The 25,965-nt window shown below is 41.2% G+C and overlaps 4 protein-coding genes across 4 annotated transcripts; all 4 read right to left on the bottom strand.

The window, feature by feature from the left end:
- Nucleotides 1–675: 675 nt before the first annotated feature.
- LOC141802876 (major histocompatibility complex class I-related protein 1-like) lies at nucleotides 676–7,713 on the bottom strand. Its single transcript, XM_074686659.1, has 6 exons — nucleotides 7,655–7,713; nucleotides 3,975–4,237; nucleotides 1,532–1,810; nucleotides 1,127–1,423; nucleotides 891–992; nucleotides 676–809 (listed from the first exon to the last, which is right to left on the bottom strand). Exons 1-6 carry the CDS (start codon nucleotides 7,711–7,713, stop codon nucleotides 682–684), a joined length of 1,128 nt encoding a protein of 375 aa, XP_074542760.1. The 3' UTR covers nucleotides 676–681.
- A 5,467-nt stretch (nucleotides 7,714–13,180) lies between these two features.
- LOC141803275 (major histocompatibility complex class I-related protein 1-like) lies at nucleotides 13,181–15,455 on the bottom strand. The gene is made up of 6 exons (XM_074687237.1): nucleotides 15,224–15,455; nucleotides 14,868–15,134; nucleotides 14,039–14,317; nucleotides 13,623–13,919; nucleotides 13,390–13,491; nucleotides 13,181–13,308 (listed from the first exon to the last, which is right to left on the bottom strand). Exons 1-6 carry the CDS (start codon nucleotides 15,270–15,272, stop codon nucleotides 13,181–13,183), a joined length of 1,122 nt encoding a protein of 373 aa, XP_074543338.1. The 5' UTR covers nucleotides 15,273–15,455.
- Nucleotides 15,456–15,912: 457 nt separating this feature from the next.
- Nucleotides 15,913–25,819, bottom strand: LOC141803276 (uncharacterized). The gene is given in 13 exon segments (XM_074687238.1): nucleotides 15,913–16,005; nucleotides 16,123–16,140; nucleotides 16,240–16,338; nucleotides 16,464–16,784; nucleotides 16,861–17,139; nucleotides 17,288–17,558; nucleotides 23,168–23,205; nucleotides 23,321–23,338; nucleotides 23,432–23,588; nucleotides 23,642–23,970; nucleotides 24,076–24,354; nucleotides 24,722–24,982; nucleotides 25,768–25,819. Coding segments are annotated over 13 exon segments (2,172 nt in total). The 3' UTR covers nucleotides 15,913–15,955.
- On the bottom strand, nucleotides 19,121–22,522 carry LOC141802878 (major histocompatibility complex class I-related protein 1-like). The gene is made up of 6 exons (XM_074686660.1): nucleotides 22,421–22,522; nucleotides 22,066–22,332; nucleotides 21,603–21,881; nucleotides 21,179–21,475; nucleotides 19,997–20,098; nucleotides 19,121–19,915 (listed from the first exon to the last, which is right to left on the bottom strand). The coding sequence occupies exons 1-6, from the start codon at nucleotides 22,467–22,469 to the stop codon at nucleotides 19,785–19,787; spliced, it is 1,125 nt and encodes a 374-aa protein (XP_074542761.1). The 5' UTR covers nucleotides 22,470–22,522; the 3' UTR covers nucleotides 19,121–19,784.
- Nucleotides 25,820–25,965: the final 146 nt, after the last annotated feature.

A 25,965-nucleotide genomic window follows, 5' to 3' on the forward strand; every position in this document is an offset into this window, starting at 1 on the left:
AGGGTTTTAATACTGAGACAGACTGGAGCATGTTCTCTGAGGCATTAAAACATAAAATAATCTCCTTTATGCAGTTTTCCTTTTCTTCAATCTGACGTGTAATCCAGCTCAGGACCAGAGAGGCTCCAGATACAAGCTACAGAAAGAAGCTCAGCTCACAGTTAAACTCAGTGGTGCATCATGATCTTTTTATTTTTTACCCACAATTCTTTTGCTGATTCTCATTTTTTAACCTGATCTGCTCTGAGAGTTTCTTTCACGGTTTGACTTTTTTAAATCTGACTCTAAATTGAGGCTTTCTCTGTCTCTGCTGGGAGAGGATAATGCTGCCCTCTAGGGGAGACCTTGTGTAAATGCAGGCTGAGTGAAGTTAATCCAGTGCCAGATATTTCTCATTCTCAAAAGTTAAAAGCTAATACAATCAATGAACATTTCAGAGGTTAAAACTAAATGAAAACAAGAAGAAGGAGAAACATTTCTGAAAGAATTCACACCATTTCTTCTCAAAGCTTCCTTTGTAGATCCAGTTTTTCCTATTCGACTTGTTCAAAGGGGGAAATATTCATGTCACTACTCACACAGACAGAGATGTTTAAAACATAAGTAGAAACAGAAAATCTACAGAAATATCACGCCTTCTACCTGGTTGGTACAGTGACTGTTTAACCCCCTCAGCAGATGTTAACTAACTGGTTCTGTATCTAAAGTCTCTTCTTCCTGGTCCTGGTCTGGCTCTGAGCAGGATGGTGGGTTCATGGATGATGTTTCAGGGTTCAGAGTTTCAGGGCGCTCAGTCCTGGTTTTAGTATCTGTGAGGTCAGACAAACACAGCGTTAGTTCTCTGATTATGTCAGAGTAAAGAATCATCAGCACACCTGAGAGACTCTGACCTTTCCTCTGTCTGTAAAACACAAATCCAACACCAGCAGCAACAAGGAGCAGAAGAAGAAGAAGGCTCACACCCACAACAACAGCAACATCTGTGGGATCCTCTGCAGAGAAACAACAACAACAACAAATAAAGAAAAGTCCTCCTTTTTCTTTTTGATCCAAACTCTGTGACAGTATTAATGATGAGGACTCTGACTGTTTGCTGGAGCTCAGCCTGAGCAGAGGACACACTCACCATGGTTGGTCCTGATCACATCTTTGTGGAGTTTGCTGATGATGTCCTCCTTCACACCAGAGAGCTGAAACACACATTCATAGCTCCTCCAGTCCTCAGCTGGAGGTTTCAGCAGGTCCACACTCATCTGGAAGGTTCCATCATGGTTTGGGAGGATCTCTCCGTGGTCCACGTCCTCCTGAAGCTCCTCTCCATCTCTCCTCCAGAACATCACGGCTCTGTCAGGAAAGAAACCTGTAGCGTGGCAGGTGACTGGAGAGGAGGGAGACTTCTGGAGGAGAGACACTGACGGGACCACTGAGGGAGAAGGAGGAGGGAGACACAGAAAGATGGCAATAAGAGACACAGGCCCTGGGGATACTATCCATTTATCTGGTTTATAAAACCATCGAACCAGCTGACTACCTGATTTCATCAGAGAGCTCTTTCCATAAGAGATGTATGACTTCAGCCACTTAGGGAAAATCTGGGTCAGGTGATATCTGTTGAAGATTCCTTTGTTTTTATCAGCATCCCACTTCAGTTTGGTGCTGAAGGCCTGTGGTCTGGGAGCGATCCATGTAGACATCTTCAGGTCAAACGATATGAAGTCCTCACCGTTATAACCGTACTGGTTAAAACCGTTTACCTCTCTAGTCTCATCGTCCCACTCACAGCCGCTCACTCTCTGTAAGATGTGAACACCTGAGAGACAACAGAGGATATCAACACTGGACAAATGGTAGTAACATCCTCTCTTTCTCACCGTCTGCTAACAGCAGTTTTATTTTATGACATGTCATCATACTTTCTGTCTTCGTCTTATGTCTACGTTGCTAGGTGCTGCCCAAGTAGCTGCCTGTTACAGCAGCTCTCTCTTCTTTGTCCGTTTCTTGTCATTTTTTCGTCATCTTTGTATTCGGAGTGGATCATCACTTTATATGGTTCATTGTTGGTCATGGACACCAAACTTTATGTATCTTCAGTGATATTTTTACTACTTTTCTCCTGTGTTTGTCTGGGGATCCTACATGTAACCATGGCTGCATTGTTTACATGTGAAATCAGCCGTTAGCAGCCTGTAGCATGTCAATGCTAACTGGTGTTATGGTGTTATGGCGCGATTACATACAAAGTCAATGCAAAGACGCGTAAAGACGCCGATTCGCCTCGGGCGGCGCGTTTGGGGGGTTTGGAGCGTTCACGCCTCTGGGCGGTAGACGCGAATTCGCTCGAGTTCAAAATATTGAACTTTTGACACGAATTCGCGTGAAGGCTTGCCGTGGCAGCCAATCAGTGATCACATTCCCCCACGATGTCATTGATTGGGGGGGAAAAACCGCTGCCTGCTCCGGCTCCAACTCCATCGGAGGATGGAGGAGAAAACAATCTGTGTGGTGTGTCATCATCCAGAGTTATACGATACGACGTGTGTACTCTACAGAGACCAGAAAAACAGGAGCAGGCTTGGTTGAAAGTCTCTGAGGAGACAGGTTTTGAAGGTAAGTTCTGTAAACATTCGTTTCCAGCTGGATTTGCCTGCACGGGTCATCACTGAGTCAGACTGTGTTTTCCTCAGTGGAGTTTTGAGGCTGATAGAGAGGAGGGAGGAGCGGGGCAGGGGCAGAGCCAGGGAAAAGATGGAAGTTCTCTGTGCTCCTCTCTTTCCTCCACCCCTTCATTATCCCCAGGGAGACCTCCAGGAACATGGGTCGGGGGGTCGAGGATGAGGTCTCAGGGAACAGCCAGGCAGGGCCAGTGGAGGTGGATTACCAGGGAGAGGCAGCAGGCCTTGATGGTGATCTCCAAAGCTTTCACACACTCTCCTGTCATGCTTTGGAAACCACAGCTCATTGTTTTTCAGATGCTCTTTTGGACTTTCGGTCTTAATATGAACGGGCTCTCTACTCAGCATGCGCAGTACTGCAGTACCCCTCAGCTTGTCAAAATAGTCCAGCGGTGAGACTCGGGCGTTCATGCGGCGCGTGCCAGGCGATTCGCGCGAGTAAATTTGTGAGTTCGCGTTTGGTGTGGCCGCGGCATAAGGCTTGATGATTTCCCTCAAGGTGAGGAGGAGGAGGTGAGGACGACGTGCTGGTTCTCAGGTGTGAGCTGGGAGGTGACGACGTGGACCTGTCCCTCCATCCATCGTTGTTGGGAACGTGGGATCTATCTCCAGTGGGATGGACGAGCTAGCTGTGCTAACCCAGCGGGTCAGACACCAAGGCCACATTGGAAGAGCTTCACCTGCTGTGAGCAGACAGGATCCAGGAGACAGAGACAGAACAGACTGCTGAAGAAGCTCAGTCCTGGACCCTGTGGAGGTGGAGACTGGCTGGGCTGGAGAGTGGTGGACGAGCGGTGGACGGGATGTCGTCATCTATTTTCTTGTGGACCTCTTTGCACTTTCTATACTCTTTCTTACTTTGGTTTTCTTAAATGCTGCGGTGACTCCTGAATTTCCCCTTGGGGATAAATAAAGTTTTTTCTATTCTATTCTATTCTATTCTATTCTAGTGTATATTAAGAAGCTTGTGTACCATTCTGTTCTGCCTTTTTGTCTCTTTTTTCCTGTGTGATTGTGTGCCCTGCCCTTGTTGTTTTCACTTGTACCTGGTAAGTCTTATCTCACCAAAATGTGGTAGGTCTTGTACCTTTCTGTGCTCATGCTTCAAAATGAACAGTAGCATCAGTCACAACAAACCCAATGATGAGCTTTATGGAGATGCTGATTCCATTTTCCAGCAGGACCAAACTGACAAAAGCTGGTCAGATGATTATGATGTTACTGTGTCTCTTCTGTGCTGAGGTTAACAAAACATTCATGTGTAGAACTGATAGGCTTCACGAATATGACGTGTGTATGTACCTCCACTCTGGTTGAAACGCTGCTTTAAGTTGTCCATGGTTGCTCTGAAGTAGGAAGGCTGATTCTCCAAACACTCAAACGTGTAGCGCTGTAGCTGCTGAGGATCATTGTCAAACAGATTCTTCATCCAGTCCTCTTTGACATGCATCTTTGTGTCACAGTAAACCACCAGAGTTTCATCAATCACTGTAGCTCCAGCAAACTCTGGGAAGTCTGGGAGTCCAGATGATGCAATGTAGATGTACTTCAGGGAGTGTTTCACTGAACGACAGACAACAATGATATTTTCAGCATTAATCCACAAACATCCTCAAACTCAGAAATAGGATACACTTCTAAACAAGGTTGTAATAGTTAACTAAAACAAAACTAAACACGAAAACTAAACTAGCTGAAACTAACCAAAATTAAAGACAAAATGTCCTTAGTTATAGTTTTTGACTATATTAATAGCCTTTAGGATTTAAATTAATCCGTCACATTTTCCCAACCAATTTTACAACAGTTTTCAGCAGTTGTCAGCGCCGTACAGCACCATCATAGCGGCGTACAGGGACGAGCTTGTTTACTGCACTGACTGGCTGTGCGGTGTGCTGCGACCAAACGTAGTGGAGCAATGAATTAGAGCATCTGTAATAGTTTAATTGTTACAGAGTCCAAGTTTTTATTTATTGAAGCTCATATTATATTTATTTTATGATTTATGTTTATATTACACTGGGTAACAAAAAAATTCTTTTTGAAAATTGTCTAGAGTTTTTTAACTGATTTAGGGGAAATGACATCTGTTTTACTCTACCAGGTCAGGCTTTGAAGCCACACAGATTGGTTGAAAATCTATGTTTTTGCCCAACTTAAGGGCTGAGTTATGCCAATAACTTATCTAAGAATGCTTTATTATGCTATATTATTTTTACCATTGTGTGGTAGAACACATTTTAGGGATTTCTTGCTGCTATCAATGAACAGTCTTCAATCTTTGGGGTCGTACTTTGGCACTCCTAGTTACTACCAGAGGTATTCCTGGTGTCTGTTTCTGTAAAATGTTATGCGAGTACTGTCTGCAAGAAGGTTCTTTTCCTTAAGTCGGGAAGCCAAAAGTGCAGAAGAGGACTTGGACAAGCTTAGATCATGAACTAGATCATTTAGCTCTATTTGTGTGAAAGGATGTGGAGCATCATCATCAACAAACACCTGATCCTCTTGATCAATGTTGTCACTAGAGGAATCTCCCTCACTTATATGAGCAACAGGACGGCGTGCTGATTCTAGATCAGGATACGTAAGGCAGCCCCTGTTCTTTCTTTTGATCCCAGTTACATTGACCGCACAGAAGTAGCAGTCAGTGACATGGTTTGCTGGTTCTCTCCAAACTTTAGACAACTCTTCTTGCCTTTTGTCCATTGACGCAGATACTCAGTACATGCTTTGCAAACCATATGTGGGGCCCAGGCTTTATCTTGGTCACCAAGCTTTATACCAAAATAGGCATTATAGGCACGCTTTATGAAGCTTGTAACAGAGTTCCTGTTAGGTGCCAATGTGTATTCACCACAGATGTAGCAGAATAAATCAGGGTGATTTTTGCAAGCTCTTCTACGAGAAGCCATGGCATTCACCTCTGTGATAAGAATGAAGATAAGTCATTTACTGAAGGTATTTCAAGAAGACAAACTGGGTAACATCCAAAACGATATACGATATAGACATACGCCAAAAATAAAGTGCTTGTAAGTTGTAGATGCATGAACAATAAAGCAACCATACACGTAAAGATAAAGAAAAGGTGAAAAACAGCAAATGGTCCTAGTTTAAAAAGTTGACCTGATAGAGCAAAACTAATGTTATATTTGAATTCTCCACCCCAAAATGATCTTAAAACAGCTTTAAAACCTTAGACAATTTTTTTGTTGTTAACCAGTGTTATTTTTATGTAATTTATGTCAACATTATTTTATATAATTGATGGTTATATCTTTTATACTGAGTTTATATTATTTTCATGTGTTTAAAGCAGCAGCCAACAGTTCAGTATCAGCATTGACTGAGCAGTGAGCACTATATTGGACTTCAAAATAAACAGCATAACAAAGTATTAACTCTGACCTTTTTGAATCCTGCACCTGGTTAATAAGGTATGAAAAACTAAAACTAAACTAAAACTAAACTAAAACTAAACTAAAACTAAACTAAAACTAAGCCTTGTTGCAAAAATCCAAACTAAATAAAAACTAGAATGCCTGCTCCAAAACTAATTAAAACTAAACTGTAATGACAAATCCAAAACTATTATAACCTTGCTTCTAAAATGTCCCATGACTGTTAAATGTGTGGCCCAGTTTCTACATCCGTTATGCAAAGGAAAGATATTTACAACTTTTTTTCTTCAGCCACTAATAAACTGCTGCTTCTCCTGAAACTTTTATTTGAAGGGTAACAAACCCTGAGTGTGATAGAGCGACACTCTGAAGAATTGCCTGGTCTAATAGCCTCCTTCGACAGAGCGCCGGTCAGAGAGAGGGGCACGGAGAGAATTTACAGGAACTTCAATGTTGAAGTGTGGATGGATAGGATACAGGAGAAACACAAAAAGTGCGCAAGATGGTGTCTGTGTGTGTATGTCTTTGTGGTCTACAAAGGAAACAGAAATACAGAGAAGTATTAAACATTGTAAAATAAATAAATTGTATTACACAATATGTGATAATGTGGTCAAATAACCCAGAAAGTAACAACCACAGCAAATGTGTGAATGTACAGGATTCCAGATACATTTGGTGGTGTGTGTCTCCATCTAGTGGGCGCAGGCTGCAACTACAAGTAATCTGGCTGATCACGTGAAGCATGCATGGGTGAACAACAATGAGCACAAGCATACACTGCAGGCAGGGCAGACCAAGCCACATAATCCAGAAACAAAGTGTAAATACAGCACAAAGGTTTACATTCACACAATAGTTTACGACACGGTCACGTGTATCTAATTAACGTATAAACGATGCTCCCAACTTGCTCATCAAACACAGGATAAGAAAAGGCGCTTCAACCCCGACGATGTGTAAGCATTCATAAACAATATCACGGACGGAAAGGGAAGTGACGTCATAACACCTTTCGCAGTCAAATTAATGGACACCTTTAACACTTTCCTACAGGAGGGTCTTTGGGCAGATAATGTTTCTGTTGTCTTTTATGACAGTCAACTTTTATAAGCTTTAAATGTTTATCTCTGTTTCATATCAACAGTCACCGCTTTACGATCACATTTGAATTTGGGGTAAACTGATGATAAACTGATTCATACTTTGGACTAATGTAGTCTTCCAGCCATTAGGAGTGACTGAGTTCAGAACATGATAAGATGAGAGGATGGTGGAGTTACTATGACACATCTGCCCAACATTAACTACACTGAGACCTTTTCTTTCCACCTCCTTTTAGCTGCTGTTTGTTCTCTCATGGTGTCAATATGTGTTAAAGGATACAGCAGTGACAAACAATCTGTTAAAGTTAGATACTAAAGTAAAACAGAAAGTGAAAGGAGTTGGCACGACCTTGGCAAGATGACCTTGTTGGTGATAAATTGATATTTCCATCCCCACGTCTGTGAGGCACTAACAAGCTGTGACCTGTGTGTAAAGCTGCTTTCAGCTGATCGGTTAGTAAACTTGTAAAACCTGATCTTACCTGAAAAAACAAAGTGGCTCATCAGAACCAAGAGAAGCACCGAGGTCTTCATGTTTGGGTCTGAGGGTTAAGTGTTTCCTCAGATTTCTTAAATCCTCTCATTTCCTAAAAGATCAAAAGTCTGCTGAGCTGTAAACAAAGCGTCCTCTCCTTTGTCTTGTGTCTGATCTGAGCTCCACCCATGTGGAGAGAGCTCTGACGAAAGTTGCACATAAAAAAAATACTTGCAAAATTTCTCACCTATAGCTCTAAACATGAATTAAAAATAAAAATAAAATAAGATAAAATAAGATAATAAAATATAATAATAATAAAATAATAATAATTATTATAATAATAATAATTGATAAATAAATATTTTATTATTATTATTATTATTATTATTATTATTATTATTATTATTATTATTATTATTATTATTATTATTATTATTATTTATCATTATTATTATAAAGTGATCATCCATATTGTAATCATTTTTTAACATTTATACATTGTTTTTGTTTTTTAAATCATGAAGACTGTAACAAATTTAATGTTAAATAACAGGGAAGAGAAATATATGACTGGCACTCAAGAAAAAGAAATGCGTTAGTATCAGTTTTTAACTGAGGAAGGTTGCACATTGAAAAAAAAAAGACCGCAACATTTCCCACCAATAGCTCTAAACATCAAAAGTTGAATATATATATATATATATATATATATATATATATATATATATATATATATATATATATATATATATATATATATATATATATATATATATATAAAATATGATAATAATAATGATAATAATAAATAATTAAAATAATTGATAAATTTATTATTATTATTATTATTATTATTATTATTGTCATAATGTAATAATTATAATAATAATAACTGCAAAAATTATTATTATTTTAAAGTGGTAATCCATATTGTCATCGGTTTTTTTTTTTTTAGCATTCAAACGTTTTTTTTTTTTTTTTTTAAATCATGAAGGCTTTGTCGCAAATTTAAATGTTAAAAATCAGTGAAGGGATTTTTAATGACTATCACTTAAGAAAACAATTGCATCAGTATCAGTTTATAATGTGATGGGAAAACTCACTTAGATAATCTGATTAAATTATACAAGAGACAGGGAGAGATTCGCTGTTAGATTGTGAAATGCATCAGGCTCTACCACAGACTCAAGTGTTTTGGCTGAATTCAGTCTGTTAGTGAGCAGTAATGCTGTCCGTCAATCCGGGTGGCAGGTTCTGAACAATTACCGCCATCTAGTGAAATGAGTCAGCATCACAACGACATGACCACAACACCAATGTGATGGTCTTAGATATAAAAGAAGAGATGGATAGAAACAGCAGTAAATCTCGTCACTTTTAGTTGTTTAAGAGATACTTGCCTTAACAAACCCATCAAAGTCCTTAGAAACCACTGATTCACCTTTTTTAAACCATACCTGAGTTACATGGAAGACATTTTCCATCCGCATTAAAAATAATAAGTCAATCACTTCCTGGTTTATTGTAATGAAATATACAACTTTTGGTTTAAGATTAAAAACCAAACACGACTCTTCTGTTTTATTGTAGCAGGGGCACTGGGACCACGTGGAGCTGAGAGCCAATCAGAAACAGGAAGGAGGTGATCAGGGGCTGATAGCAGGTAAGGCTCCAGACTCTTGGTGGCTCAGGTAAGCCAGTCCTTAAGGGGTTTTTGATCATTGTTGTCATATTTTAATTGGGTATGAGGGGGTCAAGAATTTTTGTGTCTTCAACTTCAAACACCTGATCTGATGTTTTTACTCTGTTTCCTCTTCTTCTGCTTCTTCTTCCCACGACTCTTTGAGCTCTATTTGACCCCCTAAGCATGCTCAAAAACTCACCAAAATTGGAACACACCTCAGGATCGGCAAAAAATTCAATATGTTGCCAAACTTGACCCCCAACATCCCATAATTTGCTCTTTAGCGCCATCAAGGCACACAAAAATGGCCCTAGTGGCCAGCAGGAAAGTCAAACAGAGATCAAACCAACATCAAAATGTTTTTCTCATTGAGACGCAAAAATCATACACTGACACCCCTCACCTATCTCGAACAGGAATCATTTTTCCGCCTGAAAGGTCAAGTCTCAGAGTCAGTCGGTCTTCTCTGGCTCCATGACGCTTCGGTAGCTGAACAGCTAGCTGACGTGAGAGGGGTGGAGGGGAAGGACGAGGTGGGACCACAGCGCGAAGAGAGGGAGACAGGGGATTGGATGGACTCACAGACCAATCTGAACCGCACATGCCATGTGCAGTTCAGATTGGTCAACTCGTATGCAGCTTTGCAGCGGATATACTGAATGGATTTTTTTTGTTGTTTTTGGTCTTTATATTGTGTAGATTGGACCATAGGACCATAACAGCCCTATAAACGGTATTATTAAGATGAGCAAAGCTCCCAAATCGTACACCATAGCTTTTAAGAAGTGTGTTTAAAAGTGTTTGTTGAAGAAAATATCATGTGTGTCCACCAGGTGGCGCTATTCCTGTCACTGGAATGCATCTGTGATCTTGTGTTGTAAATTTGAAACAGGTTGAACAATGTATGTGAGAGGTATAAATGTGCATTTCCAGAGCAGTAGCAGAGGTTTGAGCTCACAGACATGTTAGGAGGTGGACCTTGATTGTGTAAAATTTGAAGCAGATTGGAGTTCAAATGAAGGAGCTACGATGACCTCCTGGTTCATGGTGAAATGTAGATATAAAAAATATAGACACTAGAGGAGTGTTACTTTAACAATGTATCATGATCTTTTTTTACCCACAATTCTTGCACAGATCCTCAGTTTTTAAACCTGATCCGCTCTGATGTTAGCGCAGGTTTAAAGTTTGTTTTCTGAGCTGCAGAGAGCACAAGTTGAGACATGATGACTGCGTTTCCTTTCAGGTTGGCAGGCTCTCTCATCTACATCACATGTTTTATCATGTGTTTCACTAAATAAAACTTTTAAAACACCCGTACAGGTCATTCATGTGTGTTTAAAGATGAAGAATGAAGTGACTGGAGCAGTTTTCTCCTTTTTTCAGACTGATCAGTAACTGAGAGCTGGGTTCATGTCACAGAGGAACTGTTAAAGTGTTTTAAACTTTCTGTTTCTCCTGCAGCTCATGTGTCTGACTCTGCTGGAAGAGCTCAGGGTTATGCTGCCCTCTAGGGGAGAGTTACTGTAAATGCAACGTGAGGACATGTCTGAGTGAAGTTCATGAAAAACTAGCTCTGTAAATGGACCATAGTGTCAAAGTTTTCTCATCCTCACAAAGTAAAAACAAATAAAATAAATGAAAGTGTTAGAGTTTAAAGTTCAGTGAAAACAAGAAGAAGAGGAAACAATTCACAGCATTTCTTCTCAAAGCTTCCTCTAAAAATCTGCAGCTTTTTCTTTTTAACCTGTTTGATGGTGAAAACATTCAGTAGATATTCATGTCACTACTCACACAGACAGAGATGATTTTAAATTTTTATTTTAAAATAATCAAAAATTAAAAGAGGGATAAAAAAGGAAAGGCCTAACAATCCATGAACTTACTTAAAGTTTCTGTGAGAGTTTCTGGTTCGTCACAAAACAGAGAAACTGGATCAACAAGTTTTTTATGGTTTAATATTTTTTGGCTCTGCTGCCACAGCGTCGTTGTGAGGTGAGGTTATTTAATGAACGCAGCAGGAACAGACTTTCTCATTCAAAGGAAGATGGATCAGTTTTTCTGTTCACTAACATTTACAGAGTGACACCGACATGTTTGAACCTCATGAGCTTCAGGAGCTTAAAGAAAACACTAACACTGTTTTTAAAGCTGCACTCAGTTCACCAGACAGACAAACCACCAACAACCACACGGACAAACAACACTGAGACAAACAAAGCTCAGCAAAAGAGAAACCAAACCACTGCTGACTGGAATCTGAGCTCACAGGAGACACACCTGGTACCAAACATGAAGGTGGACAGGTACGCCAACTGACATCAAAGAGCCGAGCTTGAAACAAGGCCAAGAGGCTGAGACTTGAAGAAACACACCACACTGGAAACACAAGACCAACCTCTCTCTACCTCTGATGGTGAGATGATGAGTCAGCTAGCAGTCTGATAGCTCTGTAGCTAAGCTAACATGCATGTTGTCTCCCAGTGGTGTTGACCTTTCATGTAGTGAACATGACCTCAGTGTGTTTAACAACAAAACAACAACAACAACAAAACACAACCACCAAAGACATGAGCCACAGAAGTTTGGGAAACAAAACCAGAACCTTCTGGGCCTCTGGATCAGCAGTTTGTCTGAAGGAGGACTAAAGAACAGCTGCAGACAGTGAAGCATGGCGGTGCCTCTGTGATGCTCTTCTGGCCCTAAATGCTACAACATGTTTTAAACAGGAACCAGGAAACCCTGAGAGGAAGCTGAAGCAATGATCCAAAGAAAAGCTCAGAGTCCACGTGCTCAGCCTCAGAGGAAGTCCAGGGCCCTGTTCTACGAAGCAGGATTACTGCCTAGCGAGGTAGCTTTGAGGATAGTTTTTGGATTCCCTGTTCTACGACACGGGATCACTCCTCAGCGAGGCGAGTCTCCATGGCAACGTACGCTGAACGGCTAACCTGCTTCGGGGCAGGTTAGGTTCCAGATTGAACTCGCGGACTATAAAAACCCCGCCCACTGACCAATGAACCCTCACCAAAAAATGGCTTGTCTGTTCTTAGAGGATCCCGTGGACATCGGAGCCCGACCCACTCTCTTTTTCGGATGACGAAAGTTACCGGTTTTCCAGGGAGGGGTTGGTAGTACATGACACTTTCTACAGGTAGTTAAAGGGAATTAAGAACTCTCATTGCCTCAATAAGATCTTTAATGCCAACACTTCTGTTCCATGACAATATTTTATTGCCCGTATTAAAATTGTGACAGGAATTCATGTAGACCTCATGTGGGCTACATATCGAACAAAAAATATAAACACGATAGGAATGAACAAATGAATAAATTCATCTAAGAAATAAATTAGGTATGGTGCATGTTACAGTAAAAGTGCATGGTGAACAGTGATATTTCAGGATGATAACGGCACAATTTTTTTTTTTTTTTGCATTACACTTACGCATTTAGACTGTCAGCAATTTTCTGCCAGCACTCCTTCTGTGCTTTAGCAGCGGCGACGGTGTTGCTTTTAACGTTAATTACATGTTTCACCTCGTCATACTTCCTCATGATCACCTCCTGCTCCTCCTGAGTGACGTATGCGCTCCTTCTCTCTCCGGCCTGCTTTGACGCTCCAGACTGCTCCATGTTCTCGATTGGTCAGATGCAGCGGGCTCCGCCTTATATGCCTGCATGCGCTCATTGCCTAGCTGGATCCACTTATGAGGTTGATAATCAGCGTCGTCAAACCGTGTAGCGAGACCACCGGCTACCGCACTCAGTTCAGTGAGATAGCTCCAAGGCTATCTCACTAGTCTGAACTTGCTTCGTAGAACAGGGCCCTGGACTTAATGTTAACAAACTGGTTCATTATTTAAAGACTGTTCTTCCTGGTCCTGGTCTGGTTCTGAGCAGGATGGAGGGTTCATCATTGTTGTTTCAGTGCTCAGAGTTTCAGGGCGCTCAGTCCTGGTTTTAGTATCTGTGAGGTCAGACAAACACAGCGTTAGTTCTCTGATTATGTCAGAGTAAAGAATCATCAGCACACCTGAGAGACTCTTACCTTTCCTCTGTCTGTAAAACACAAATCCAACACCAGCAGCAACAAGGAGCAGAAGAAGAAGAAGGCTCACACCCACAACAACAGCAACATCTGTGGGACCCTCTGCAGAGAAACAACAACAACAAATAAAGAAAAGTCCTCCTTTTTCTTTTTGATCCAAACTCTGTGACAGTTTTAATGATGAGGACTCTGACTGTTTGCTGGAGCTCAGCCTGAGCAGAGGACACACTCACCATGGTTGGTCCTGATCACATCTTTGTGGAGTTTGCTGATGATGTCCTCCTTCACACCAGAGAGCTGAAACACACATTCATAGCTCCTCCAGTCCTCAGCTGGAGGTTTCAGCAGGTCCACACTCATCTGGAAGGTTCCATCATGGTTTGGGAGGATCTCTCCGTGGTCCACGTCCTCCTGAAGCTCCTCTCCATCTCTCCTCCAGAACATCACGGCTCCGTCAGGAAAGAAACCTGTAGCGTGGCAGGTGACTGGAGAGGAGGGAGACTTCTGGAGGAGAGACACTGACGGGACGACTGAGGGAGAAGGAGAAAGGAAACATGCAATAAAAGACAAAGAAGTACAAAGAAAAAAGTAGCTGAAAATATGTCAAAGTGTTTTCATGAGGATCCTAAACTTGGTCATGGGATCATACCTGTCTTCATCAAAGAGCTCTTGGCAATGTCCACATACTTCTTCAGCCGCTCAGGAAGAACCTTGAAGACTAGGTTCTTATTATAATTCATTGAAGTTATTTCTGTGTCCCAGGTCAGTTTTGTAGGAACTGCCTCTGGTTTCAAAGCGATCCATGTCATACTCTTCATGTCAAGTGATATGAAGTCCTCTCCATCGTAAGCATACACAATGAAACCATCAACCTCTCCAGTCTCATTGTCCCACTCACAGCTAGCTATACATTGGAAGATGTGGACACCTGAGAGAGACAGAGAGAGAGAAAGACTGATTTCAGCCAACAGATGATCTCACCAATGGACAGTGTTGAGCAAATTCCTTTGAAAAAATAATAAGTTATATTTACTCGTTACTTTCCCCTAAAATATCTAAATTAAGCAAGTTAAGTAATTTTTTTATATCCCCATCCTGAAAATGGCGTTAATTTAGTGTCTGAACTTTCATCCTGAAAACACCAGTTTTAACCCCACAGACTGATCCGAGCACATTTTAAATCTGCAGCTCCTGTCCTGTGTCTGGCTGAGTGATCCAGGTCAGATAGACCTGCCAACACTCCAACGCTGTTTGTTTCAAAATACCAAATACTGCCAATGGGAATAAGAAGAAGATTAAAACTTAACTTTCTTCTTCTGTAGCTTCAGTCTAACTGTGCAGAGTCCATCTATAAAATTTTATTGTGAGAAAGAGAACCCGCCCGTGGCCCCTGTGATCCTCGGCAGGATCACGCCCCTGGGAGCAGCCCAAGATTAAAAGTAAAAATAGAAAAAAATCCAAAGGATAGAATAGCTTACCTTCACTTTGTCTGAAGCTCTGCATCAAATAGTTAATGATGGCTTTAAAGTAATGAGGCTGGGTTTCAAAACACTCTCTTTTGTACTCAACCATTTGGTCTGGATCAGCCTGCAGTAATTTTTTAGCCCAATCCTGCTTTATCTTCATTATTTTGTTACTGTTGCAGGTACCAACTTCAATTCCATCAACCTCTGCTGTTGTAATGAAATCAGGAAAGTCAGGGATCCCAGAAAATCCAGCAGAGAAAAACTTCAAGGAGTGTTTCTCTGCAGGAGAAAAAAAGGAAGTTCAGCAAAAAGTCTAGATCCAGAGAAAAAGTAAAACAGCTGAAAGAAAAAAACAAACTTGACTTTACCTGATGATGAAACGTGACAGAACAAAAGTGTCAGAACAAACTTTTTCATCTTGGTTCAGTTTAAAGCTGAGCTGACAGACGGTGAAGCTGTTTAATTTCTTCAGGAGCCGTGCGTCTGATTCAGCAGAGATCAGCAAGAGGAATTACTGTGAAGAAGCATTATCCACTTCCTCTCAGAGCTCAGAGTTGTTGTTCGTCCCTCATACAGAGTTCAAGTTTCATCAAATTTCTGATGAAGAAAAAAACATCCAGAAATCATCTTGGAGCAACAGCACCCCCTACTGCTCACAGGGCAGGCTGCAAGACCCAGTCAAACCATTTTTTATTTTTAGATAAATAAGTATTTCTGTCATATGTTAAGTTTTATAGGAGGCACATGTGAAGCATGTATATCTGACTGTTTTCACCTTAGTTTCTTCATTGAACTACATTCAGAGATGATTTGGACTCTTTAACTTTAGGAAACTGAGGATTTTATTAATAAGGAGGGATTTCAGTACAAAATGAACAAGCAATGCATGTTATTAAAACGTTTGTTGATTTTCATCATTGCTTACACAGAAACTGTACAATAAAATATTTACAAACGTGGAAATATATACAATATTTAACATTAATGGAAATTATATATGATTGCCAATTTGCACGTCAATCTTGAATTATATTACAGAAAGATGTGAATCTATGTCAAACTGTGAGACTCTCCAAGGACCCTGATCCAGAGCTGGTCCATCAGTCGTCTGCTCTCAGTCTCTCAGAGAGCTCAGAGCTGCTTTCAGGAGCTGAAAAACAGACAATCAAGATGTTCATCAACAACTGAGTCAAGTTCCTCCATCGACCGTTAAAGCCTTTAAACATGTGTTTGATCTGTGGACACAGAGGAAAAGATTTCTACTCACTGGGTTCAGAGCGTGGAGCTGAAATCACAACAAAGAACATTTTAGTCACTGTGCTGAAAAAAAGACTGAACTACACAAAGAAACTCAACAATATTTGTGTTTGTGTTTGTCATTCACCTCTGAGATATTTATAAACAGCTCCAATGAGACAAACAGCAATGATGGCACTGATGATGATGATGATGATGATGATGATGGTCAGATGATAAAGAGAGACTGTGGATCAAAACAACAAGAGTAAGATCTACTCAAAGATCCAAATCAGAGTTTTCTGATCAGACTTTGATCAATGATCCTTTAAAGAAGATCAAACTGTTTGATCGTCTCAGAGACCAGTTGACAGCCTGAGCAGAGGACACACTCACCATGGTTGGTCCTGATCACATCTTTGTGGAGTTTGCTGATGATGTCCTCCTTCACACCAGAGAGCTGAAACACACATTCATAGCTCCTCCAGTCCTCAGCTGGAGGTTTCAGCAGGTCCACACTCATCTGGAAGGTTCCATCATGGTTTGGGAGGATCTCTCCGTGGTCCACGTCCTCCTGAAGCTCCTCTCCATCTCTCCTCCAGAACATCACGGCTCTGTCAGGAAAGAAACCTGTAGCGTGGCAGGTGACTGGAGAGGAGGGAGACTTCTGGAGGAGAGACACTGACGGGACCACTGAGGGAGAAGGAGAAAGAAAACATTACAGACCACACCATCTCTCTGTGGATAAACCATCAAACCAGCTGACTACCTGTTCTCATCAGAGAGCTCTCTCCACACTTTATGTACGTCTTCAGCCACTCAGGGCAAAGCCTGGTGATGTAAAACTTGTTTTGATTTTCTCTGTGTTTGTCAGCGTCCCATCTCAGTTTGGTGCTGAAGGCCTGTGGTCTTGGAGCAATCCATTTCAACATCTTCAGGTCAAATGATAAGAAGTCTTCACCATCATAACCGTACTGGGTAAAACCGTTCACCTGTCCAGTCTCATCGTCCCACTCACAGCCGGTCAGTAACTGTAAGATGTGAACACCTGAGAGAGACAAAAACACCTCAGCAGAGCCACACACTGATCTCCTCTGTGTCACACATTGATGCTGTAATTAATGCAAGATTCATTAATGTCAACAGTACATTAACCTGAAGGACTGATATGTTTGGACACCATGACAGCTTTGTACCTTCACTTTGGTTGAAGCGCTGCTTCAAGTTGTCGATGGTTGCTCTGAAATAGGAAGGCTGAATCTCCACACACTCATGGGTGTAGCGCTGTAGCTGCTCAGGATTATTTTCAAACACCCTGTTCATCCAGTCCTCTTTGACATGCAGCTTCGTGTCACAGTAAACCACCAGAGTTTCATCAACCACTATAGCTGTGGAGAACTTTGAGAAGTCTGGGAGTCCAGATGATGCAGTACAGATGAGCTTCAGGTAGTGTTTCACTGCACGACAAAAAAGTCAAACAGCATTTCTAAACCGTGATCTGAATAACTGGTTGGTGCAGAATCTGGTTTCATCACATTTTAGTAAACAGAAAATGCATCCACCTGTAAAGATCCTCTGATCATTTTCACCATGAAAATTATTTTTAGCGCATACTTTGTATTTTTGTCGACTACCAGTCAATAAGACAGACTCAGTTCAGAGCATGATAAGATGAGGAGATGTTGGAGTTACTATGAATATACAGGTGTGTAGTCAGGAAGTCTGGAAGAAATTAGGCAATAGAATAAAATGAAACGGACAAAATCACAGGACCCACTTTAAACCGTAAAGCTGGAGACATTAAAACAGTATAGAGAAACGAAAGTTAAAGTTGATGTGAAGCTGTTTTCCCACCCTGTTAATGACATAAAAATGATGGAAAGGTCAAACTTGATGGTCATAAATTGAACCGTATTATAATCAGCCCCCTCTCTGTGAGACAGTAATGAGCTGCTGTCTTTGTTGTAAAGCTGCTTTCAGGTGATTTTTAGAAGAAATGTAAAATCTGATCTTACCTGAAAATGTGGAACAGCTCATCAGAGCCAACAGTAAAAAGGTCTTCATTTCTTCTCCCAGGTTTGTTCAGTCCTCCTGGTCCTAGATGGTCAAAAGTTTACTGAGCTGAACTAGAAATAAAGGTAAGCTCCTCCCTGAGGGAAGGCATGGCCACTCCACTTCACTCAAAGAGACTCAACAGGCTCATTCAAATGTTCAAACTGAGACATGAGAAAAACCCTTTCTCTATTTGAGCTCAACTCTAACCTCAAGTGAATTTAATGAGGATCCTCGCCTGAAGGGAGAGGGCCCTAATGTGTTTACTCTGTTTCCTCTTCTTCTTCTCCCCTCCGCTCTTTGAGCTTGAGTGTGACTCCCTAAACATGCTCAAAAACTCACCAAAATTGGCACACACCACAGGATCGGCAAAAAATTCAATATGATACCAAACTTGACCCCCAACATCCCATAATTTGCTCAATAGCACCACCTAGGGACACTAAGATGGCCTTAGTGGCCAGCAGGAATGTCAAACAGAGATCAAACCAACATCAAAATGTTTTTCTCACTGAGACGCAAAAATCATACACTGACACCCCTCACCTATCTCAAACAGGAAGCCAGCAATTTACCTTTCAAAGTAAAATTTCCCCACATTTCAAACCCTTTCTTTAACAGTTATCTCCTCTGACATTTTAAGTGGCATCAGCTTGAAAATCGCTGAAATGACAGACTAGACCCCGCTTTACAAAACTTGTGGAGGATTTTAAAGTTCAGGACCCGGTTTTCAAATGACAAGCCCTCAAAGTCGCTGGACCACAAAGATTAGGTTAGATTAGATTAGATAGGAACTTTATTAATCCTTTGGGAGGGTTCCCTCGGGAAATTCAGATTCCAGCAGCAAGTAACACCGTAGTACAAAAAAAGATGTGCAGAATAGATAAGAGTAGAAAAGAAGCCTTCTCAGCTCCCTCCATTACAATGAATAGCAGTAGAAGAAACAGCTCCACGCAAGCTGCCGCATTTGGGCCTCTTGACAAAGAAGTACAAGTCGTACAGCTTTAAAAATGATATGGATGGATTCCTGACAAAATTTCCTACAGAAATGTCGTATTTTTACATGGATTTCTGTAAAAGTGCGTCATCTATCAGGAGTTGTTTGCAAAATTTTAATTAATTTCACTCCCTCTGCAGCAGTTGCTGATGATGTCACTCATTGGGAGTTCTGTGCAGCTGGTCATGTGACTCACTGAAGGAGGGAAAATGCTTTGGAAAACTGGAGAGTTTAATAGAAAGAAGGAGATTCAGCATCAAAAGAAATAACAAAGCATGCATCCAGGTTGTCTTTGATTAGTTCAGGGAGAAAGTGAAAGAAGTCTCCATGCCTGATTGAGTCTACTTTCCTTTCCTTAAAGTCAAACTAACCCAGGTGTTTGTTTCTCTGCTCATCCTCTGAGTCTGACCAACAACTGACAGCTTCTGTCAGACTTTCTGCTTAGTTATCAAACAGATTGAATAAAAGCTGATTTCTTTATACAACAACATCATCCAAAAAGGTTCATTTAATCAGACACTGTGTATTTAAATAAGACCATTCTTCAAACTGGCTCAGTGTGATTTCTCTGTTTGACACTAACATGTTTGGCCTAAAAACTACCTGCAGTGTTGTTACTTCCTCATTTTGAACCTGCCCTCTGGTTAAATTTTAACTGGTTCAGTGTTTAAAGTCTCTTCATCCTGGTCCTGGTCTGGTTCTGAGCAGGATGGTGGGTTCATGGATGTTGTTTCAGGGTTCAGAGTTTCAGGGCGCTCAGTCCTGGTTTTAGTAGCTGTAAGGTCAGACAAACACAGCGTTAGCTCTCTGATTATGTCAGAGTAAAGAATCATCAGCACACCTGAGAGACTCTTACCTTTCCTCTGTCTGTAAAACACAAATCCAACAACAGCAGCAACAAGGAGCAGAAGAAGAAGAAGGCTCACACCCACAACAACAGCAACATCTGTGGGATCCTCTGCTCGAAAAAACGACAACAACAAATTAAAGCTGCAAGTAGCTTTAGACAGGTCCTCGCGCTCAGTCATGCCTGTTTCCCCTCCACTGTCAGGGTTTCATCCCTTTCTGTCCCTCTTAGTGCTATAACAGTTGATACCATGTATTATTTCCTCTGCTGAGTCACATGACCAGCTGCACGGAACTCCTAACAAGTGTGACATCATCACAGAACTGATGCAGCAGCAGAGGGACAATTCATTATCACAAAAATATTGGAAACAACTCCTCACAGAGGCCACAGTTTCACTCAAATGTGTGTAAAAAAAGGATATTTCTTGTAGGAAATTTTGTCAGGAATCCTTCCATGACATTTTTAAGCTGTACAACTTTTACTTTTTTGTCTAGAGGCCCAAATGCAGCAGCCTGCACGGAGCTGAAAACTGTTTTCCCATGTATTTACATGGAGGGAGCTGAGCCGCCTTGGGGGGGTTCGGCCACTTTGAGGGCTCGCCATTCAAAAACTGGGTCCGAAATAAAAACTTCCATCAGACCTTTTGTAGAGCAGGGTCCAGTCTGTCCTGTGAGCAAATTTCAGGCCAATACCACTTGTGGTTTAGGAGGAGATAATTTTTGCAGAAAGGGTAAAAATGCGTCAAAATCTTATTTTGAAAAGCAAATTGCTGGCTTCCTGTTGGAGATACGCGAAAATACCTGGTGCCTTTTTTGTGCCTCTCGATAAGACGGACATTTTGATGTTGGTTTCATCTCTCTACAACTTTCCTATCGCTCGCTAGAGCCACTTTAATGTGTTTTTAGGCGCCAAGGTGGCGCTAGAGAGCATATTATATTGAAATTTTTGGCACCCATAATGTTAGTGCCAATTTTGGTGAGCTTTGAGCAAGTTCAGGAGGTCTAATAAGCGATTTACTGGAGGAGAGAATAATAAGAAAGAAACGGATAAAAACAATAGAGCCTTCAGCTGAGAGCACCTTCTAGCTTGTTAATAAACAAACAACACAGAGCACAGCATGAGCAGGTAAACAGGTGAGAAATAGGTGACTGTTTGCTGGAGCTCAGCCTGAGCAGAGGACACACTCACCATGGTTGGTCCTGATCACATCTTTGTGGAGTTTGCTGATGATGTCCTCCTTCACACCAGAGAGCTGAAACACACATTCATAGCTCCTCCAGTCCTCAGCTGGAGGTTTCAGCAGGTCCACACTCATCTGGAAGGTTCCATCATGGTTTGGGAGGATCTCTCCGTGGTCCACGTCCTCCTGAAGCTCCTCTCCATCTCTCCTCCAGAACATCACGGCTCTGTCAGGAAAGAAACCTGTAGCGTGGCAGGTGACTGGAGAGGAGGGAGACTTCTGGAGGAGAGACACTGACGGGACCACTGAGGGAGAAGGAGGAGGGAGACAGGAAACATGCAATAAAGACAAAGAAGTTAAAAAAAAAAAAAGTAGCTGAAAATATGTCAAAGTGTTTTTATGAGGATCCTAAACTTGATCATGTGATCATACCTGTCTTCATCAAAAAGCTTTTGCCAATGTCCACATGCTTCTTTAGCCGCTCAGGACAAACCTTAGAGAGGTAATTCTCATTAAAATGTATTCTTTTTTTTTCAGCGTCCCAGCTCAGTTTTGTAGGAACTGCCTCTGGTTTCAGAGCGATCCATGTCAGACTGTTCACATCAAGTGATATGAAGTCCTCTCCATCGTAACCATACTTAAAAAAGCCATCAACCTCTCCTGTCTCATCGTCCCACTCACACCCACCTATACTCTGTAAGACGTGGACACCTGAGAGAGACGGAGAGAAAGCTTAAATCTTTAACCTACAGATGATCCTACTAATAGAAAAAAGGAAGATCACAACATAGTTTTGTACTGATTGATACTTTGAACTCTACGGGTCACTCCCACTGTGCAGACTTTGTTGTGAAGAAGAGACTCCACTAGTGGTCCAAAGGACAGAGTAGCTTACCCTCAGTTTGATTGAAGCTCTGTGTCAAACTGTTTATAATGGTTTTATAGAGACGAGGCTGGGTTTCAAAACACTCTCTTCTGTACAGATCCATGTATTGTGGATCAGTGTGCGTCAGCTTTTTAGCCCAATCCTGCTTTATCTTCATCATTTTGTTGCTGTTGCAGGTACCAGCTTCAATTCCATCAACCTCTGCTGTTGTAATGAAATCAGGAAAGTCAGGGATCCCAGAAAATCCAGCAGAGGAAAACTTCAAGGAGTGTTTCTCTGTAGGGGAGAAAAGGAAGTTCAGCGAAAAGTCTAGATCCAGAGAAAAAGTAAAACAGCTGAAAGAAAAAAACAAACTTGACTTTACCTGATGATGAAACGTGACAGAACAAAAGTGTCAAAACAAACTTTTTCATCTTGATTTGGTTTAAAGAGCTGACAGACGGTGAAGCTGTTTAGTTCCTTCAGGAGCCGTGCGTCTGATTCAACAGAGATCAGCCAGAGGAATTACTGTGAAGAAGCATTATCCACTTCCTCTCAGAGCTCAAATTTCATCAGAGTTTTTGTTTGTCCCACATAGAGTTCAAGTTTCAACAAATTTCTGATGAAGATAAAAACATCCAGAAATCATCTTGGAGCAACAGCACCCCCTACTGCTCACAGGGCAGGCTGCAAGACCCATTCAAACCATTTTTTTTCTAGATAGATAAGTATTTCTGTCATACGTTAAGTTTCATAGGAGGCACATGTGAAGTATGTATATCTGACTGTTTTCATATTAGTTTCTTCATTGAACTACATTCAGAGATGATTTGGACTCTTTAACTTTAGGAAACTGAGGATTTTATTAATAAGGAGGAATTTCAGTACAAAATGAACAAGCAATGCACGTTATTGGAACCTTTGTTGATTTTCATCATTGCTTACACAGAAACTGTACAATAAAATATTTACAAAAGTGGAAATAAATGCAATATTTAACATTAATGGAAATTATATATGATTGCCAATTTGCACGTCAATCTTGAATTATATTACAGAAACATGTGAATCTGTGTCAAACTGTGAGACTCTCCAAGGACCCTGATCCAGAGCTGGTCCATCAGTCGTCTGCTCTCAGTCTCTCAGAGAGCTCAGAGCTGCTTTCAGGAGCTGAAAAACAGACAATCAAGATGATCATCAACAACTGAGTCAAGTCCCTCCATCGACCGTTAAAGCCTTTAAACGTGTTTGATCTGTGGACACAGAGGAAAAGATTTCTACTCACTGGGTTCAGAGCGTGGAGCTGAAATCACAACAAAGAACATTTTAGTCACCGTGCTGAAAAAAAGACTGAACTACACAAAGAAACTCAACAATATTTGTGTTTGTCATTCACCTCTGAGATATTTGTAGACAGCTCCAATGAGACAAACAGCAATGATGGCACTGATGATGATGATGATGATGATGGTCAGGTCATGAGGAGTGTCTGTGGATCAAAACAACAAGACAAAGATCTACTCAAAGATCAGAATCAAGGTTTTCTGATCAGACTTTGATCAATGATCCTTTAAAGAAGATCAAACTGTTTGATCGTCTCAGAGACCAGTTGACAGCCTGAGCAGAGGACACACTCACCATGGTTGGTCCTGATCACATCTTTGTGGAGTTTGCTGATGATGTCCTCCTTCACACCAGAGAGCTGAAACACACATTCATAGCTCCTCCAGTCCTCAGCTGGAGGTTTCAGCAGGTCCACACTCATCTGGAAGGTTCCATCATGGTTTGGGAGGATCTCTCCGTGGTCCACGTCCTCCTGAAGCTCCTCTCCATCTCTCCTCCAGAACATCACGGCTCTGTCAGGAAAGAAACCTGTAGCGTGGCAGGTGACTGGAGAGGAGGGAGACTTCTGGAGGAGAGACACTGACGGGACCACTGAGAGAGAAGGAGGGAGACACAGAAAAATGGCGTTAAGAGACACAGGCCCTAAGGATACTATCCATTTCTCTGGTTTATAAAACCATCAAACCAGCTGACTACCTGATTTCATCAGAGAGCTCTTTCCATAAGAGATGTATGTCTTCAGCCACTCAGGGAAAATCTGGGTCAGATGATATCTGTTGAAGATTCCTTTGTCTTTATCAGCGTCCCACTTCAGTTTGGTGCCAAAGGCCTGTGGTCTGGGAGTGATCCATGTAGATGTTTCCAGGTTGAATAATATAAAGTCCTCCCCATTATAACCGTACTGGTTAAAACCGTTCACCTCTCCAGTCTCATCGTCCCACTCACAGCCGCTCATTCTCTGTAAGATGTGAACACCTGAGAGACAAACAGAGGATACTAACAAGCTTGTGTACCATTCTGTTCTGCCTTTTTGTCTCTTTTTTCCTGTGTGATTGTGTGCCCTGCCCTTGTTGTTTTCACTTGTACCTGGTAAGTCTTATCTTACCAAAATGTGGTAGGTCTTGTACCTTTCTGTGCTCATGCTTCAAAATGAACAGTAGCATCAGTCACAACAAACCCAATGATGAGCTTTATGGAGATGCTGATTCCATTTTCCAGCAGGACCAAACTGCCAAAAGCTGGTCAGATGATTATGATGTTACTATGTCTCTTCTGTACTGAGGTTAACAAAACATTAATGTGTAGAACTGATAGGCTTCAAGAATATGACGTGTGTACATACCTCCACTCTGGTTGAAACGCTGCTTTAAGGTGTCGATGGTTGCCTTGAAGTAGTGAGGCTGGGTCTCTACACACTCCTGAGTGTAGCGCTCTAGCTGCTGAGGATTATTGTCAAACAGATTCTTCATCCAGTCCTCTTTGATATGAACCTTTGTGTCACAGTAAGCCACCACGGTTTCATCAACCACTGCAGCTGCAGAGAACTCTGGGAAGTCTGGGAGTCCAGATGATGCAATGTGGATGTACTTCAGGGAGTGTTTCACTGTATAACAAACAAATTCAATATTTTCAGCATTAATCCACAAACATCCTCAAACTCAGAAATAAGATACACTTCTAAAATGTCCCATGACTGTTAAATGTGTGGCCCAGCTTCTATATCCGTCATGCAAAGGAAAGATATTTACACATTTTTTTCTTTAGCCACTAATAAACTGCTGCTACTCCTTAAACTTTTACTTTGAAGGGTAACAAACCCTGAGTATCTCTATGTGAATAAAACTCTGTGAAAGTAAAATGTAATGAGGACACAATCACTGCGTATGATGAGTGTCAGTTGCTTCTCATAAAACACCTGTTTTTGTTTGTTCCACTCTAGTTTGTTACACAGTTTGTATTTGTATGGTACAGTCATTATGTGTTGTTTATCAAAATTAAACAAAAGTTCAGAACAAATAAAGAATTAAAAAAAAAAAAAACTGAAATGTACAGGATCCACTTTAAACCATAGGTCAGACAGGCTGGTAGCCTACAAAAACAGTCCACAGGAAAGAAAGTGAAAGTTGTTGGTGGCAATTTTGTTTTTATGGGCAAAGTTACATTTGTTGTGTTCACATTTGTCGTAGACACAAACAAAGAGATATGAAGGAGGCAAGTCTTGATTTCTGGGTTAACAACCTCAAAATAAACATTGATGGGAAGGTGAAACTTATATAAACTGACTTATGATATTTTTATCCCCACATCTGTGAGACACTGAGTTGTTGTGATCTGTGGGTAGAGCTACTTTTGGCAGATTTGTAGAAAATATATAAACCTTGGTCTTACCTGGAAAGGCAAAGTGGCTCAACAGAACCATCAGCAGCACCGAGGTCTTCATGTTTTCTCTCTGTCTCTGTGTTTTTTAAAATGTGCTCAGGGTCAAAAGTCCAGAGAACTGTAATAAAAATGTCTTCCTCATTACATTCATGTGGTTGATCTCAGCTCCTCCTCAGGGCAAGAGGCTAATTCAGATGTTCAAATTAA

The sequence above is a fragment of the Halichoeres trimaculatus genome, unplaced genomic scaffold (assembly GCF_033239565.1).
Source record: "Halichoeres trimaculatus isolate MK-OKI-2021-1 unplaced genomic scaffold, fHalTri1.1 fHalTri1_scaffold_14, whole genome shotgun sequence".
NCBI lineage: Eukaryota > Metazoa > Chordata > Actinopteri > Labriformes > Labridae > Halichoeres > Halichoeres trimaculatus.

Bases quoted from the DNA above. Each gene is read 5' to 3' on its own strand.
- LOC141802876 (XM_074686659.1), bottom strand. From the start codon at position 7,713: ATGAAGACCTCGGTGCTTCTCTTGGTTCTGATGAGCCACTTTGTTTTT. The intron at 4,238-7,654 runs CAGGTTTTACAA...TGTCTGTCGTTC, and splicing joins TTTGTTTTTTCAGGTAAGAT to AGTGAAACACTCCCTGAAGT. The intron at 810-890 runs GTCAGAGTCTCT...CTGACCTCACAG, and splicing joins GTTTTACAGACAGAGGAAAG to ATACTAAAACCAGGACTGAG.
- LOC141803275 (XM_074687237.1), bottom strand. From the start codon at position 15,272: ATGAAAAAGTTTGTTCTGACACTTTTGTTCTGTCACGTTTCATCATCA. The intron at 14,318-14,867 runs GTAAGCTATTCT...TGTCTCTCTCAG, and splicing joins GAGCTTCAGACAAAGTGAAG to GTGTCCACATCTTCCAATGT. The intron at 13,309-13,389 runs GTAAGAGTCTCT...CTGACCTCACAG, and splicing joins GTTTTACAGACAGAGGAAAG to ATACTAAAACCAGGACTGAG.
- LOC141802878 (XM_074686660.1), bottom strand. From the start codon at position 22,469: ATGAAAAAGTTTGTTTTGACACTTTTGTTCTGTCACGTTTCATCATCA. The intron at 22,333-22,420 runs GTAAAGTCAAGT...TCTCCCCTACAG, and splicing joins CTGTCACGTTTCATCATCAG to AGAAACACTCCTTGAAGTTT. The intron at 20,099-21,178 runs GTGAGTGTGTCC...TTTTTCGAGCAG, and splicing joins TGTGATCAGGACCAACCATG to AGGATCCCACAGATGTTGCT.